This window comes from Aythya marila, assembly GCF_965140915.1.
Source record: "Aythya marila genome assembly, chromosome: 2".
In the NCBI taxonomy this organism is placed as follows: Eukaryota; Metazoa; Chordata; class Aves; order Anseriformes; family Anatidae; genus Aythya; species Aythya marila.
Window position 1 is genome coordinate 65,905,110 of NC_139043.1, and position 14,441 is coordinate 65,919,550.

Sequence of the window (14,441 nt, forward strand, 5' to 3'; positions counted from 1 at the left end):
CCAGCACTACCTACCAGTCCATAACATGCAAGGAGGCTGTTTCAAAAAAGAATCACAGAATCATCTAGGTTGGAAGAGACCTCCAAGATCACCTAGTCCAACCTCTGACATAATGCTAACAAGTCCTCCACTATACCGTATCACTAACCTCTACATCTAAACGTCTTTTAAAGACCTCCAGGGATGGTGACTCCACCACTTCCCTGGGCAGCCCATTCCAATGCCTCACAACCCTCTCAGTAAAGAAGTTCTTCCTAATATCCAACCTAAAACACCCCTGGTGCAACTTTAGCCCATTCCCCCTTGTCCTATTACCAGGCATGTGGGAGAATAGACCAACCCCCACCTCGCTACAGCCTTCTTTAATGTACCTGTAGAGAACAATAAGGTCGCCCCTGAGCCTCCTCGTCTCCAGGCTGAACAAACCCAGCTCCCTCGGCTGCTCCTTGTAGGACTTGTTCTCCAGGCCCCTCACCAGCTTCGTTGCCTTTCTCTGGACTCGCTCAAGCATCTCCATGTCCTTCTTGTATTGACGGGCCCAAAACTGAACACAGCACTCGAGGTGCGGCCTCACCAGAGCCGAGTACAGGGGGGACCTAATCACTTCCCTAGACCTGCTGGCCACACTGCTTCTTATACAAGCCAGGATGCTCTTGGCCTTCTTGGCCACCTGAGCACACTGCTGGCTCATATTCAGCCGACTATCAACCAATACTCCCAGGTCCTTCTCTGCCAGGCAGCTTTCCAACCACTCATCTCCCAGCCTGTAGCGCTGCTTGGGGTTATTGGGCCCCAGGTGCAGGACCCAGCACTTGGCCTTGTTGAACTTCATACAGTTGGCCTCAGCCCATCGGTCCAGCCTATCCAGATCGTCCTGCAGAGCCTTCCTACCCTCGAGCAGATCAACACACACACCTAACTTGGTGTCGCCTGCAAACTTACTGAGGGTGCACTCGATCCCTTCATCTAGATCATCGATAAAGATATTAAAGAGAACTGGCCCTAGTACTGAGCCCTGGGGAACGCCACTAGTGACCGGCCTCAAACTGGATTTGACTCCATTCACCACAACTCTTTGGACCTGGCTATCCAGCCAGTTTTTAACCCAACGAAGCTTATGCCAGTCCAAGCCATGTGCAGCCCATTTCTTGAGGAGAATGTTGTGGGGAACAGTGTCAAAGGCCTTACTGAAGTCAAAGTAGACCACATCCACAGCTTAAGAAGCTTCAAACCCTGCAATTAATTTAAAAAGAAATAAAACCATACATGGTTAATTGCAAACATTGCTTGAAAAGACTGTGCCTATATACTTTTCTACCATTCCTCTTCCCTTGCCACAGAAGCTTTGGCAAAAATAAGAAGAATTGGCTAAATTTTTTTCCCTCAGTTTCTAATTTTTTTTCACCAGTTGCAATAAGGACTCAAACCTCAGAAGAAAAGACAAAAATGATGGGCTAATGGTTGGGTAGACACAACTGAAAGCAATTTAAACTTATTTTTAGGAGGTAGTGGAGTTGGTTTTGTTTGGTTCTTTTTTGTCGTTTCATTTTGTTTGTTTTTTTTAAGAAAAAGAAGTACCCCTCCTATGCAACTATTTCCCTAAGTTAAAACACTTCTGGTGAAATAGCTTTAAATATTACTAAAGCCTTTGCCAACATTTTCAAGGCTTCAAGGCAATATAATTTAGGGTATATTAGATCTTTACAGTCCTCTCTCTAGCCTGCCTCTTGACAAGAGATTACCGCCTTTGGCAGAGAAAGAGCACATGATCAAACTGTTCCTTAGTTGCCAAAGTTCACAGGTTTCGGGTCACATTTGCATCCTGGGCATTGAAGCAATAAGCATCATCTATCAGCAAAGAAGCAAGATTGTTAGCTGCTGTTGTCCCAACCTATGCTATGAGAGATCATCCTGTACCACCTTTCATTTCCCCAGAGCCTTCTCACCTACTACTTAAAAAAAAAAAAAAACACAAAACACCAATAAATAAGTAGCAAAGGCAGCATTTCCCTTAACTACTTCTTGTGGGTCTCTGAAGACTACAAATTATTTTGGAAGTCAACATCTACTTACGTTTGAATTGCATCCAGCCCTGCCATCTTCATCTTCAAGAGGCGGTCCTTCCAGTAATACCGGGGAATCCGTGAGTAGTGAATGCTACCGGAGATGTAACGGAAAGGGTGTCCATCCTTGACAAAGCAGTTGCAGCCATAATCAATCCCAAAAGTCCTCTGGGATACATTCTGTGTACCAAATAAAAATTAAAAACAAAAATTACACAATATAAGCTTTTTCTGCCATGAGAGACACTGAAAACGGTCTATACAACATCTGTGGGTCGTCCACAATAGAAGGTACAATGGTGTTAAAACAGCTGTTGAATGGCTTTCCATAAGCTATACATATACCAACGGACTACAACACATCAGTCAGCCATGCAGCATGGACAGGATTCACCACTACACCAAAATGTGCTGCATGCATCCTCCACTTTTAGCACATGGATATATACTACCATCTCTCTACAGTGACACATCTTGCAGTTGCTTACACCAGTGGAAGTGCTGATGAGTTCAACAGGGGAATACTGATTTGATGAATGTCAACACTTCCTCACTCAATGCTTCAACTTACTAAACTGCTGGAAAATACAACCTGATTTCCAGCTTAATGTCACACAAGTCTAGAAACAAGAGCCAGCTGGGAGCTTTAAAAGAACAAATACCACATTCTCCAGGGCACTGGTATGTGCAGGCTTAAAAGCCTAATTTCTAGTAAGAAAGAAAGTGTTTGGTAGATCAGTCTAGTGAACTATGGACTTAACTTTATGACAAATTGTTAATGGTTTACAATTTTGGAGTCCTACTTTCAGTACTTTCCCAGCTAAGCAAACAAACATTTATGAACAATGAACTTGAAGCATGAAAATTAAGAAGAATCTGCACCTCTGACCCAAAAGAAACATACCTTAACTTCCAGATTACTGGGATTACTCCTCAAGTGAGCCTAAATTCACTACGACAAGAACTACTATGACCAACAGCAGAACTTCTTTTGCTTCTAGTAACTTGTGAAAAACAAGGAAAACACTAAGACCTTTTTTTTTTTTTTTTTTTTTTGTTATTATTGATCTTTTGTTAAGTGTCTTTAAAAACCTTTTTTTTTTTTTTTTCAAACTTTTTTCAAACTTTAACACATTGCAGCTTACATTCCACTGAACTATCTTTGGCAACCCTATCAACAGCACCACTTATGCCCTCCACAATGCACTAAGTAGTTGGTTAAGTTTGTCTTCGCATAATATGACTTGGCATTCGCATTTTATTAGACTAATTGCTGAGCACATTAAAAAGGAATCCTTTTGATAAAGGATCAGAAGGGATGAAATAAAACACCAAGTCAGCTGACTGTTAGTCAGTTAGTTCTCCATAATTATCAGAAAATAATGCAGAAGTCAGCCCAACAAATCCCACATTGAATTGGATATTCTGCAACTACAAATGAAGTGCATCTTTTAATACTGTAAATTAAAATCTGTTGAATGGCACTGGTCTATTTTATTCTTGAAAAGGTGGGCCTTGGCCTGCCTTGTACTAAGAGCAGAGCTCAGCAATTAGGAAATTGACTTCATGAAACAAAAGTGACAAAGAAATACAACAGACATATAGACTATGATATAACTCCTGGTGACCCCCAACTACACAAGAGCCATCCACCATCTAAGGACTTCTGCTCAAGAGTAAGTATCCCTACAGATATCCCTACAGTATCCCCAACAGACCACATATGGCTTTGAAAAACTTTCACATTGAAACCACTTCTCTCTGTTAACTGGTAGACAATTCTGCTGTAATAGTGCGTACAACTACAGGAAGAGTAAAGTGAAAGGAATGGAAGAAGTGGTATGCAGCAGATACTGCAAATACTGAGACTCCTGGCCAACAACTGGACACTACCATCAACCAAGAGCATACTCTTTGTGCAACAGGACAGCAAAAAGGAGCCAGACTAACATGTCAAAATCCAAAAGGACAAGAGCACAAACTACCAGATAGAGTGCAAAGTGTTTTGTTTTGTTTTTTAAGATACATATGCACAAACAGCAATTTCTTCCTCCAGTTTTCTGCAGAGTAAACATACCTATACCTAGACTATCATTAAAAAGAGCAACTCAGTGAGATAAGCCTCTACAAACATTTGAAGACTAGACTCCAAGGAGGAGGTGACTACAGTGGGGTGGTACAACTTTACTCCATATATAACACACCATAATAATGGTCAGATAAAAGATTGAAGCCCTTAGAGGCAATGATATAATGCTGCACTCAGAATACACTCACATGGTAAAGGGAGGCACTAGAGAATCTGTTCTGTCCTTTCTTAAATCAAGTAAGCAGCTGCTTTTGCAGCATTAATGCTCTTTCAATGTTTTTTAATGTGCATTTCTCCCAACTTTTTACAAAGAAATTTCATAGATTCACCACATAAACCTGTCAGTCATTTAGCAGCCACTAGAATCTCATTCTTCAAATTTAGAAAACTGAGTTTTTTCACCTTGTTCGGAAAGGACACAAATGTGGATACAAATCCTCTTTGAGCCTCTCCACCCCAGGAGCTTTCTAGCATCCCATGATGACCATTCAAAGCCAGAACACCTCTTTCTCCACCCCCATCAAAACTGAGAATCACAAACCTGCTGCTCCCCCAGCACCCCCTTCCCCCATCCAAAACTAACAGCTCTTTATCCTTTCTCTGCCCTTAAAGTGGTTTTCTTTGCCTTATGTCCTCACCTCTTCAGCCCACACTTCTTCCCAATAGTAGTAGGTACTGGGCAAATTTAACAGCAGCCTTATTTTTACCACTTTCCTCCACACCTCGTTAGCAGTGAGAGTGTAAGATTTTTCCAAACCTAGTCAGATTTACAGTCAGTAGCTTTTTTCTCATAAATAGAACTAAGGTATTAAAACTGTTCTATATGGAGTGGTAATTCATGTCGAGAAAATGGTTGATATTAATAAAGAAGGGGGAGATTTGAGAGTGTGGCCATGGGGGTTGGAAAGGTCCCGGGGTTGAGATAACATTAGGCTCTTAACGATGAGGCCATCAGGAATATAAAGGAGTTTAGAGGGAACAAAGAAGGGTGATCCAGGAGACTCCATGCAGTCTCTGGTTTCTTGTTCTCCAGCTGTTAAGGCATCGAAGTTTCTGTGTGTTTGCTGTTGTTGTTATATTCAAAGTTGTTTGACCAATGAAAAGTTGTTTTGAAAAGAACTGCTGTGGAGAGAAGGGTATAAGAGGGGAGCCTGCCCTCAAGATTAAAAAAAACAAAACAAAAAAAAACAGCAACACGATGCGATGAAGTTATGTCATCAATAAAGAAGCAGGAAAAAAGGAGTGAAGAGGAACAGGCTAGCAGGATGGAGACCAGGACGGGAACAGGCACTTTGATTGCCTCATGAAGATAGGTTTGGCCGAACTCAGCAAACTGCTCAGAGAAGGTCGTACAGAAAGTCGCTGGAAATGGGCACACCGGAGCTGGGAAGAAGCTCGAGCTGAGAGAAGCGGACCTGTGCACACAACTGCCCCTCGCTGGTAAGCAGTTGCGCATTATGGGGAATCATATATCCTTAGGAACAAAGACTGTCCCGGTAACCGTACAGTTTATTCTCCTTATTAACAATTGGACAGTTTATGAGCCTCAAATATGGGACCAAACTGAGGTCAAGGTGTGGGACTCTGCAACTAGAAATGACAAGGTTGCAGTGGGATTGCTCGGCACCTGGCGAGCAATCCCTGAGGCCTTAAAGAGCCCTGTGGGACCACAGTCAGAAGCATGTGGTTTGCTAGATAGTGAGGGAGCTGTGGGCTCCTTTACTGATCCGACTGCTACGCCATCGCCATGGGCCCCTCTGCTGCTACAGCCATTGAAGGCCTTTGCTGTTACGCCCCCTGCTGACCTGGACATGCCTTTTGATCCAGGCCTATTGGCCTTGAAAAGGAGACAACTTAAAGCAAGACATTGTTCAAAAGGAATGGAAAATGGAGACTGTTAAGTTACAGAACTTAAAGGATTGTTTACTTGTGTTATTATGTAAAGCAACGTTCTGTATACATGTATTTAGAATGTTTGATGTTCATGTGTGCGTGTTGGTGGAGCGCAGACTCCCCGCACACCCAGCACTGTTTACTTGCCTTTTGTGCCTTTTATAGCTTTTATACCTTTTAGAAATATTTGTTTTATAAATATTCAGGCCTCATTTATAACAAAACTATTCAGAGTTATCTGCTACAATAAATACTAGTATAGAATAAAAGGTCATTAGAGGCATCTTTCTTGGTAATAAAGTTTTTATTAAATCCCAACATTTAAAGCATTTGTTATACCACAATTTACATATTTCCAAAACCAACCTCCACTGATTATATACTGTAATAAATATAACTTTCATAAAGTGATTATATTATTCTGGTATTATTCTGATGGTAATAAACCCTGGCCCCAGCCAATCCCCCTAATAAACTGGCCTTCTGTAGGAAGAAATATACATTCCTTCAGTTAAGTTCTCCAGATCAAATACATCCAATACAAAAAAAAATACAAAAAAATATTTTAAAAAATTAAAAAATAAGCAGTACAGCAACTTTTGTCATCTGTAATATTGAACACGGATCTAAATCAGTCATATGACTCAAATTGGAACAAACATAGAAAAATCTTCAAAAGACAGTTATGGATTGCTGTCTTTGAGAGCTTTTAGAAAAGATTAATTCCTCTTACTATCAAGAAAATGGTTGATCTAAGATATTTTCCATATATAATTAAAAAAAAAGTAGGAATAGGCTTTGAAGTTTTCTGGCACGGAAATAAACATTTTAAGTGTTACTAATCATCAAGCAACAAAACTTTAAGAAGCAGGTGTTTTTTTTAAAAAGTAACTAAATTACATCGAGAGAATTTAATACATTTTTGAAATGATAGTGTGACCACATCTGCTCCTGAGAGAATGCGAAGAGGAGCACATACACACAAAGTAATGCAGAAGTCATCAGTGTACTCCAGGGTCAGAAGGATCTCTTCAGCCAGGTTTCTGTACACATTTGGACAGAAGGAGGAGAGAAATAAAAAGCAGAACAGGAGGAGGAAAAATAAATAAAAAGACTGGTAACTTGTTGCTAGAAATTAATGCCATCTAAAACCAGTCCTACAAAAGCCTCCTGATAAGGAAACTAGCAAAGAAATTTGACTTAACACAATAACTCAAAATAACAAGTTAATGGCTGTACATACACCAAAAGGCTGTAAATACACCAAAATCCCAGGACTTCTGGCCTAGAGGGAATACCCTACATTACCCAATCCAGAACAGAGCTTTCAAATTAAGGTATTTTGATGTAACACAGAGGGTTACAAGCTATGGAGATTCTTTCTACTTAAGGCCATTTTAAACTAGATGTCTGATGGAAAAGAATCCCAAAAGGATACTGTGTTGACAATGGGAAGTGCTAAATGCATGTGAAAGCTGCAGGATACTTGAGCAGAAGTATGTATTGTTGCAAAAGCACACGGAAAAAAAAAAAAAAAAGTTATAGGTACTGGGAAACAGAATGATCTAGTCCAACAAGTAAAGAGCCTCCTGGGTCAGGCATTGAGTTTTCAGATTAAGAGGACTGGCTTCTCTAGCTCTTCCACCCACTTTCCATTGCACATGACACATTTGCTAGTATGTCCTTACAGTATCGCTCAGTATTCCTGCTAGTAAAAATACAAGATCTTCGCACAGAGGAATAGGATACCAAAAAAAGCTAAGTAGTTAAAAACTCCACCTTGGGTGGGGTTCAAGGGAGTGAATGAAGTGAGACTTGAGAACTTCACCTACAGAACTTCTCACCCTTACAAAGCTCACAGTACTCTTCAAATACCCCCCCACATACACATCTCTCCCACAAAATTAAAACATGCACTGAAAACAGGAACAGGCACTGAAGAGTAAAACAGAAGAGTGTCTGGCTCAGGATCACATGGGAAGGCAGGAAAATACTGAACACCACAGTTCTGGTCCTCCCATCCTCAGCTTTGTCTCTGCAAGCATAGAACTCGTTTGTCCCATGGCTTGTGTTGTTTGTGGCATTTCATATAGCTGAATTGAGGTGGAAGGGGAGGAGGGGGAGATGTGCAGAAGAAAACCGTTTCATCAGCCTAAGAACATACACATATTAATTTACAACCTGTCTTTCCTGTATGAGCCATGAAAGCAAAAATGTTTAAGATTTTTCTAATCATTCATATTTCCCAGTGATAATAATTTGTGTTAAGCCATTCTAGGAAAGGCAGAGAGAAATTCCCCATAGCTCATTATCCTGTAGTAGTTAATCTGCTATGTGCTTATCATACAATAAGGATATTGATATAAAAATGCTATTAAGGAAAGTCACTTGCTACAGAGTTTAGTTTCCTTAAAGACATCGCTTACTTGAAATTCAGAACGTTAAACAAAGTTCAAGCATTAACCCACTGAATATCATTTGCATCGCTTTCAAATAACATCCCCTTACTCTCATAAAAGACAAATCACAGAAGAGAAATTAAGCATAAACAAAAATACAAACTGACCTGATTATTTCAGCTTTGGGCTTTACAAAAGGAGGTACTGAATGCTCAAACAGCAACAGAAATTACATTAAGAGTTTCTTTTTCATTTGCTTTTATTAGAGCTGCTTTCAGGAATTACTAGATGCCCAGTTATTCTGAGGAAAATGCCTGCAGAAAGACAGCTATTTTGATCCTTTACTATTAGCTTCCCCAACTTCCCAATGGTGAAAAAAAATGCTTTTCAGGAACTGCTGCCTAACACCTCACAGTATTGGTAAGTAGCCCAGACCTGGAGCCCCACTGAATGCTGCACACAGACAGTGCAGTAAAGACATCCTAAAGAAGTACAACTGTTCCTTTCCTGTAACTTCTCTGTTGTAAGACTTTTGGAATGGATATTCTGTGGACACTCCGTAGTCCCTTCTACAAAACATGCATGTGTGATTTCACTGCAAGAGATCAGAACCTTCACAGGTCTGAGATTTGATAAGGCAGCTGCCTCACGTGTAATAAACAGTGAAATGTGAATTAGCCACAGGTATTACTAAACATGCACAGTACATGCATCGTCTCCATTGCAGTGTTGTCTTTAAACATAGAATCTCCATAATAACGAACTTTAAGTGTTAATTTCATCAGTATTTTCAACATTTGTTTCATACACCTAAGATAAATTTGGTTTTCCCCTCAGACTTAACTCAACCTGTTGTAGTCCATCCTGACACATTTCTATTACTTCCCTGAAAAAGGATTTGCTTTCTGAGCAGAAGAACCAATATACTGACCAAAAATGATTGCAGAAGTCTGTCAAATGGGAAACTTCTCAAGGAGAGCGTAGAATTATCTCTGTTATTTCAGCTCTGCTGCCCAACCTCATGGGTATTCCAAAGTACATCGTCCCTGGGCTGACATAGACAAAGGTGTTCTGCCCAACTTTGTACAAGCCAACAAAAAAGGGATTCAGAAAATAAGCCCCAGCATTTAGTGGAAACATTTGCCCTCCATGAGTATGGCCTGAGAGAATTAAATTTATGTCTGGTCTCTCGTGAAGGGCCCACTTTGCAGCAACTGGCTGATGAGCTAGCAGCACAATCGCATGCTCACTGCTACAACCTCTGAGAGCTTTTTTTAAATCCATGCCATGCCCTGAGTAGCGCAATACATCTGCCTCAATATCATCAACACCAGCCAGGCAGAACCAATCATCAGGGCTCTTTGGCGAAACAATCTTCACATTCTCATTGTGGAGTGGCCGAATGTTAAATGATTTTAACAGCTCAAACCAGTTGCCAACATCTGATGTGTAGTACTCATGGTTTCCTGTGACAAAGTAAGTCCCCAGAGGGGAATTAAGTTCTCCAAGAGGCTCAACAGCTGGTCGTATGATCTCTGCCTCGGAGTCAGTCAGGTCACCAACAATCACTGTGATATCTGGTTTCAAAGTCTTAACCATTTGCACAATCATTGCAAGCTTGGTCTTCCCAACTGTAGGCCCCAGGTGGATATCTGAAAGCAACACCACTTTCAGATTGTTCATTGTTGAGGGCAGCTTGAAAACTGGAATCTCCACTGAATTCACAGTAGGAGGCTGGGAAGCATTTAATAGCCCAATGACAGTCAGCCCAACAGTCAGCATGACTGCCAAAACTGGCTTCACAGCTGTTCTGCTGTTCTTATTGCTGCTGCCTGCCTTAGCGCCTCTCCCAGCCAAGAACTTATAAGCCTGCTCTACAGAGCCTAGAGCAAAGAGGAAGAAAATGAGAATGATATAGGCCCCCAGGCAAGTGTAGGCAGCTAAAGAAAAGAAATAGGGCTCTTCTGCAACAAGAAATAGCAATGTAAAGAAGCTTGAATGAGCCAAAGCTAGAAACATCAGTACAGCTATTTTCCATGGCATGAAACAGAAGGAGCTGGCAGCTGAAGACCTGTAGAACATGGTGACTGTGCTTCTCCAAACATGAAGAGATCCTATCAACATGAGAGAATTAGCAAACAGTGCCATCTGCAGCCTTAGAAGCCAACGACGCGTCTTGAGCTCCAGTTGTTCTGCCAGATAGCTCCGTGATAACATCATGGAGAAGAAAACCACTCCTGCAGCCACTGCAGCCTTTGCTTCAAGGGGCAGTTGCTTGATGGAGATCATCTTTGCTTCCTGATCACTCCCTTCTGCTCTGTAGGAGTCTCCAGTAGACAATAATGTGATTATGAAGGGATGCCTTGGGTTAATGAAGCCTGCAACCAGGAACCAGTATCAGCCGTTTTAAAATATTACATACATTCCCTTTTTCCCAGACTGCAGTAGGGATCTGCTAGGCTGCACACACTACCAAAGATACTGCATCATAGAGAATAACTACAATAAAGACAGGGAAGAAATATCCTAACATGGGATAAATAGTCAACCAAAAATACTCTGTTCTGACAGTTTGTTTCCAAGTTCTCTGCCCTCCAGCCTCAATGATTCCTCCCCCTTATTTTTTTATTGCTATTTCCTCATTAAGTCTTCCTAAAAACATTTGACAATAGATCACAACAGTGATGCAACAACTGCTGGTAACAGTCACCAAACTATTTGCAATCATAGTATTTGAAAGCCCTATACAGATTCTGTGACTAAGCTGCTTCTGCTCTGAACTTAGCACACGTGTTTTATGTTCTTTTTCCCAAGCATCTGGCTCCATCACAAAAGCACATATCACCATGCATCATTCTTACTGAACATATGAGGCTTTACAAACACACACAACAGCAGCAGGGAAATACCCACTGGAACAGCTAGCCAGATACAGCTGTGGTCCTAGGAACTGCAGGCGACGTACATGGAGATATCCCTTGGGGAACAAGGATTCCTCAAAGCCCTCAAAACTGGTAGGACTGGTGAAACCCTCGTTGTGTTTTGCTACTCACTTCCTGCCCACTCCCACTACATGTACAGTTCCTAAGACCTGACACCTATTTCAGGATATCCTGGCATCCTAACAGGATGCAATTAAATTGAAAAGGGATTAAAACATAACGGGCTCTGCAAACCTAATGCATCTCCACTTCCAGATTGAAAACAAACAAGTAAGCATCATTTACATCTGAATTACACTGGAAATCCCTGTTAGCAACTCTGTGATGATAGGTCCCTGCTGTATTTTTGAGGACTAGACCAACCTTTAGAAAGACCCCTTCTCTCATTGCTTGGTCAACAATCTATGGGTTAAGAAAGAAAGCGTGTGTCCAAGTCTCAGTTCCTTAAGGCCTCACAGCTGTTACAACACCATTCTTAAAAAAAAAAAAAAAAAATGCTATTTTACATGCATGCCTCTGCAGAAAGTAAATAAAGCTAGGAAGATAAGAACATAGGAAGTGTCCTACTGGTTCACATCCATGGATCTCTAGACACAAGGCTACGCTCCATCTGGACAACAGCAATAAGGAATGTTGTTTAAAGGAATGCAATCCTGGCCACTGCCTGTGGTCTGCTCATCCTCTACTACTCCAGGTGATAAAACTGTTACATTAGGGGTGTTACAAGGCACACCCCTGCCTACTCCTTTTGCAGGTTATTTATAAGCCTGATATATTTCAATTTGTTTTATCTTTTTTGTTGAATCCTGTTTGCTTCTACAACCTTCTGTAGCAGGAAATTACCTTATTACTGAAATGCACTGTATATTTTTCAAGTATCTTACCTGCTTTAAGCCAATCCATTAGATTAACCTAAACTACATTTGCCAAGCACCCTTCTTCCCACACCACTGAAGTTGGAATCAGTTCCCCTTTCTTATTCATTACCTTTGCAGTGCTCCAAGGCTCAGTCATAACCCTACCCCTCTCAGCAACCATAATTACTATCATTGAATTCCCTTAAATAAATATATCCCATGAGGTCACACTGCTTTTCACACAGCTTTAGCCTTCCATGTATTTCTCAATTAACAAATATCAAGAAAAAAGCAAAACTTTGCTTTGAGCTCAAGGCCTAAGTGACAAAGCACAGCTCCCACAACATGTTGCAAGCCTCTGAGTTTACCTATGCCTCCAGTTAGGCAGCAGTGCAGCTCCAACAAGATACAACAAGGGAATCAAAGCTAAGAAAGGGCAGAAGTGCAAACACAGCTCCCTGTGGTGGCACCCCACAAGAGTCAGCTGCCCCATAGGACCGGCTAATGCAGTGTCCCTAGCAGATAACAGCAGTTCAATTCCTGTCCTTCTTCCCCTCCCAGGCTTTCTTAATTAGGCCTCGGGATGTATTAATTCTTTCAAAAGCAAGGCTAAATGCGGGATGGGGTGCATCCAGCAGGACTGCTTCACCCAGACGGGGGGGGGGTATTACCGGGTTGCAGGTGCCCAGACAGCGCCCCTGCAGGAGAGTGAATCCCCCGAGGCACAAAGGGGGAAGAATCCAGCCCCTGCCAGTGGAGCTCGTCGAAATAGCCTCCCGCCCTCCAAAGGTGAATTAATAACGGCCCAGCGGCCGTGGGGAGGAAATAAAAGCTGTGCTGAAGGCAGTGCACACCTGGCAGCACCCTCCACCTGCGGGGGAGGCCCCTAGAGACGCCATTTTCCACCCACACTTCCCAAACGACCCTCACTCCACGCCCGCTAACAGCCGCACCCAACGGCCCAGGGGACGGGACGGGACGCGACTTACCGCGGCCCTGAGGAGTGTCGCCAGGCCAGCCACCGGCAGCAGGAGCCGCAGCATGCCGGGCGGCAAGGCAAGCGCAGACAGTGCGCTCCTACCCGGCCCGCCTCGCCCGCAGCCGGCGCCGTCAGCTGACCGCCCGCCCGCCGGGCCTGCTCCGCCCCGCCCCGCCCGAAAAGGGAAGGATGAAAAGGGGCAGAGCCGCCGTCCGGCCTCGGAAGTAGAAGGGACAAAATGCAGGGGCCTACAACGCTAGGTATTCCCGCGCAGTCTCCTATCTAAGTACTGGCTTGCTTAGTCGCATTAATGATTTCTAAATAAAACAATCATAATTATTAAAGCCAGGAATGGAAGAATGGAGGCTTGTTTAATCGCATTAAAATAGATATTGCTGAGTGTCTTTGCTTACTACTGTGCAAATTAACCAAAACAAGGAGTCTCGGTTCCCCTCACAGAGGATGTTTCCTGACAAAATGGGGAAACTGTCTCAAAAACCAGCTGACACTGACCTTGTGGTTTGGACAAGAGCCAAGGAACAGCTGAGTCTGTACAAAGGCAGGGGGTCAAGTAGTGGTGATAAAGAGCAGAGTTATCAACCACAACTCCCTGACAGCCACCACCAGAAGGCACTGCACAAGCACAGGTGGGAGGAGTTTATGGAAATTACTTCTTGGAGCTAATTGTAATACAAAGTGGGGTAAGGTTATGAATATGTATAGGCATACTGGGAAACTTCATGCATATGTAACCTTTTACTGCATATAACCAAAGCAAGTTGCTGCATTAGGGTGCGCATGCCTTTGGGAGCTATCCCGCGTGCACCCAGCACTGAAATAAACCACATACCTACTTTATAACTCATGTGCTTTGAGTTGTAGAGTTCTTCCATGAATCACCATGGCGGAGCAGATCTCCACATTACAGCCCGTTGAGGAGCCCCTGGTGGAGCAGGTGGATGTGGCCTGGAGGAGGCTGCAGCCCATGGAGAGCCCGCACAGGAGCAGGCCCCAGGCTGGAGCTGCAGATCGTGGAGAGGAGCCCGAGCAGGAGGCCTGGGGGGAGCTGCCACCCGTGGGGGACCCATGCTGGAGCAGTTTGCTCCTGATGGATGGACCCCGTGGTACAAAGCCATGTGGGAGCAGTTCTTGCAGCAGGCAGCAGCTGCTGCCTGTGGGCAGCCCACGCAGGATCTCTTTGGGAAGGACGGCATCCTAT

The 14,441-nt window shown here is 42.9% G+C and overlaps 2 protein-coding genes across 5 annotated transcripts in view; both read right to left on the reverse strand.

Annotated features, from left to right (window-relative positions):
- Nucleotides 1–13,351, reverse strand: part of GLB1 (galactosidase beta 1) — a 52,099-nt gene extending 38,748 nt beyond the window's left edge. For both annotated transcript variants that reach the window (XM_082754957.1, XM_082754956.1), the window contains exons 1-2: nt 13,233–13,351; nt 2,074–2,243 (exon numbers count right to left, since the gene is read on the reverse strand). In XM_082754957.1, the coding sequence (XP_082611083.1) occupies nt 2,074–2,243; nt 13,233–13,286 (224 nt within the window). In that variant the 5' untranslated portion in view covers nt 13,287–13,351. The remainder of the gene's footprint in view (nt 1–2,073; nt 2,244–13,232) is intronic.
- On the reverse strand, nt 6,316–13,350 carry TMPPE (transmembrane protein with metallophosphoesterase domain). 3 transcript variants are annotated; one of them, XM_082754967.1, is made up of 3 exons: nt 13,233–13,350; nt 9,376–10,822; nt 6,316–7,088 (listed from the first exon to the last, which is right to left on the reverse strand). In XM_082754967.1, the coding sequence occupies exon 2, from the start codon at nt 10,731–10,733 to the stop codon at nt 9,414–9,416; it is 1,320 nt and encodes a 439-aa protein (XP_082611093.1). In that variant the 5' UTR covers nt 10,734–10,822; nt 13,233–13,350; the 3' UTR covers nt 6,316–7,088; nt 9,376–9,413. The 3 variants fall into 3 exon arrangements, with proteins under 3 accessions (XP_082611093.1, XP_082611092.1, XP_082611091.1); XM_082754966.1 differs by having other exon boundaries at nt 6,316–8,197; XM_082754965.1 differs by having other exon boundaries at nt 6,316–10,822.
- Nucleotides 13,352–14,441: the final 1,090 nt, after the last annotated feature.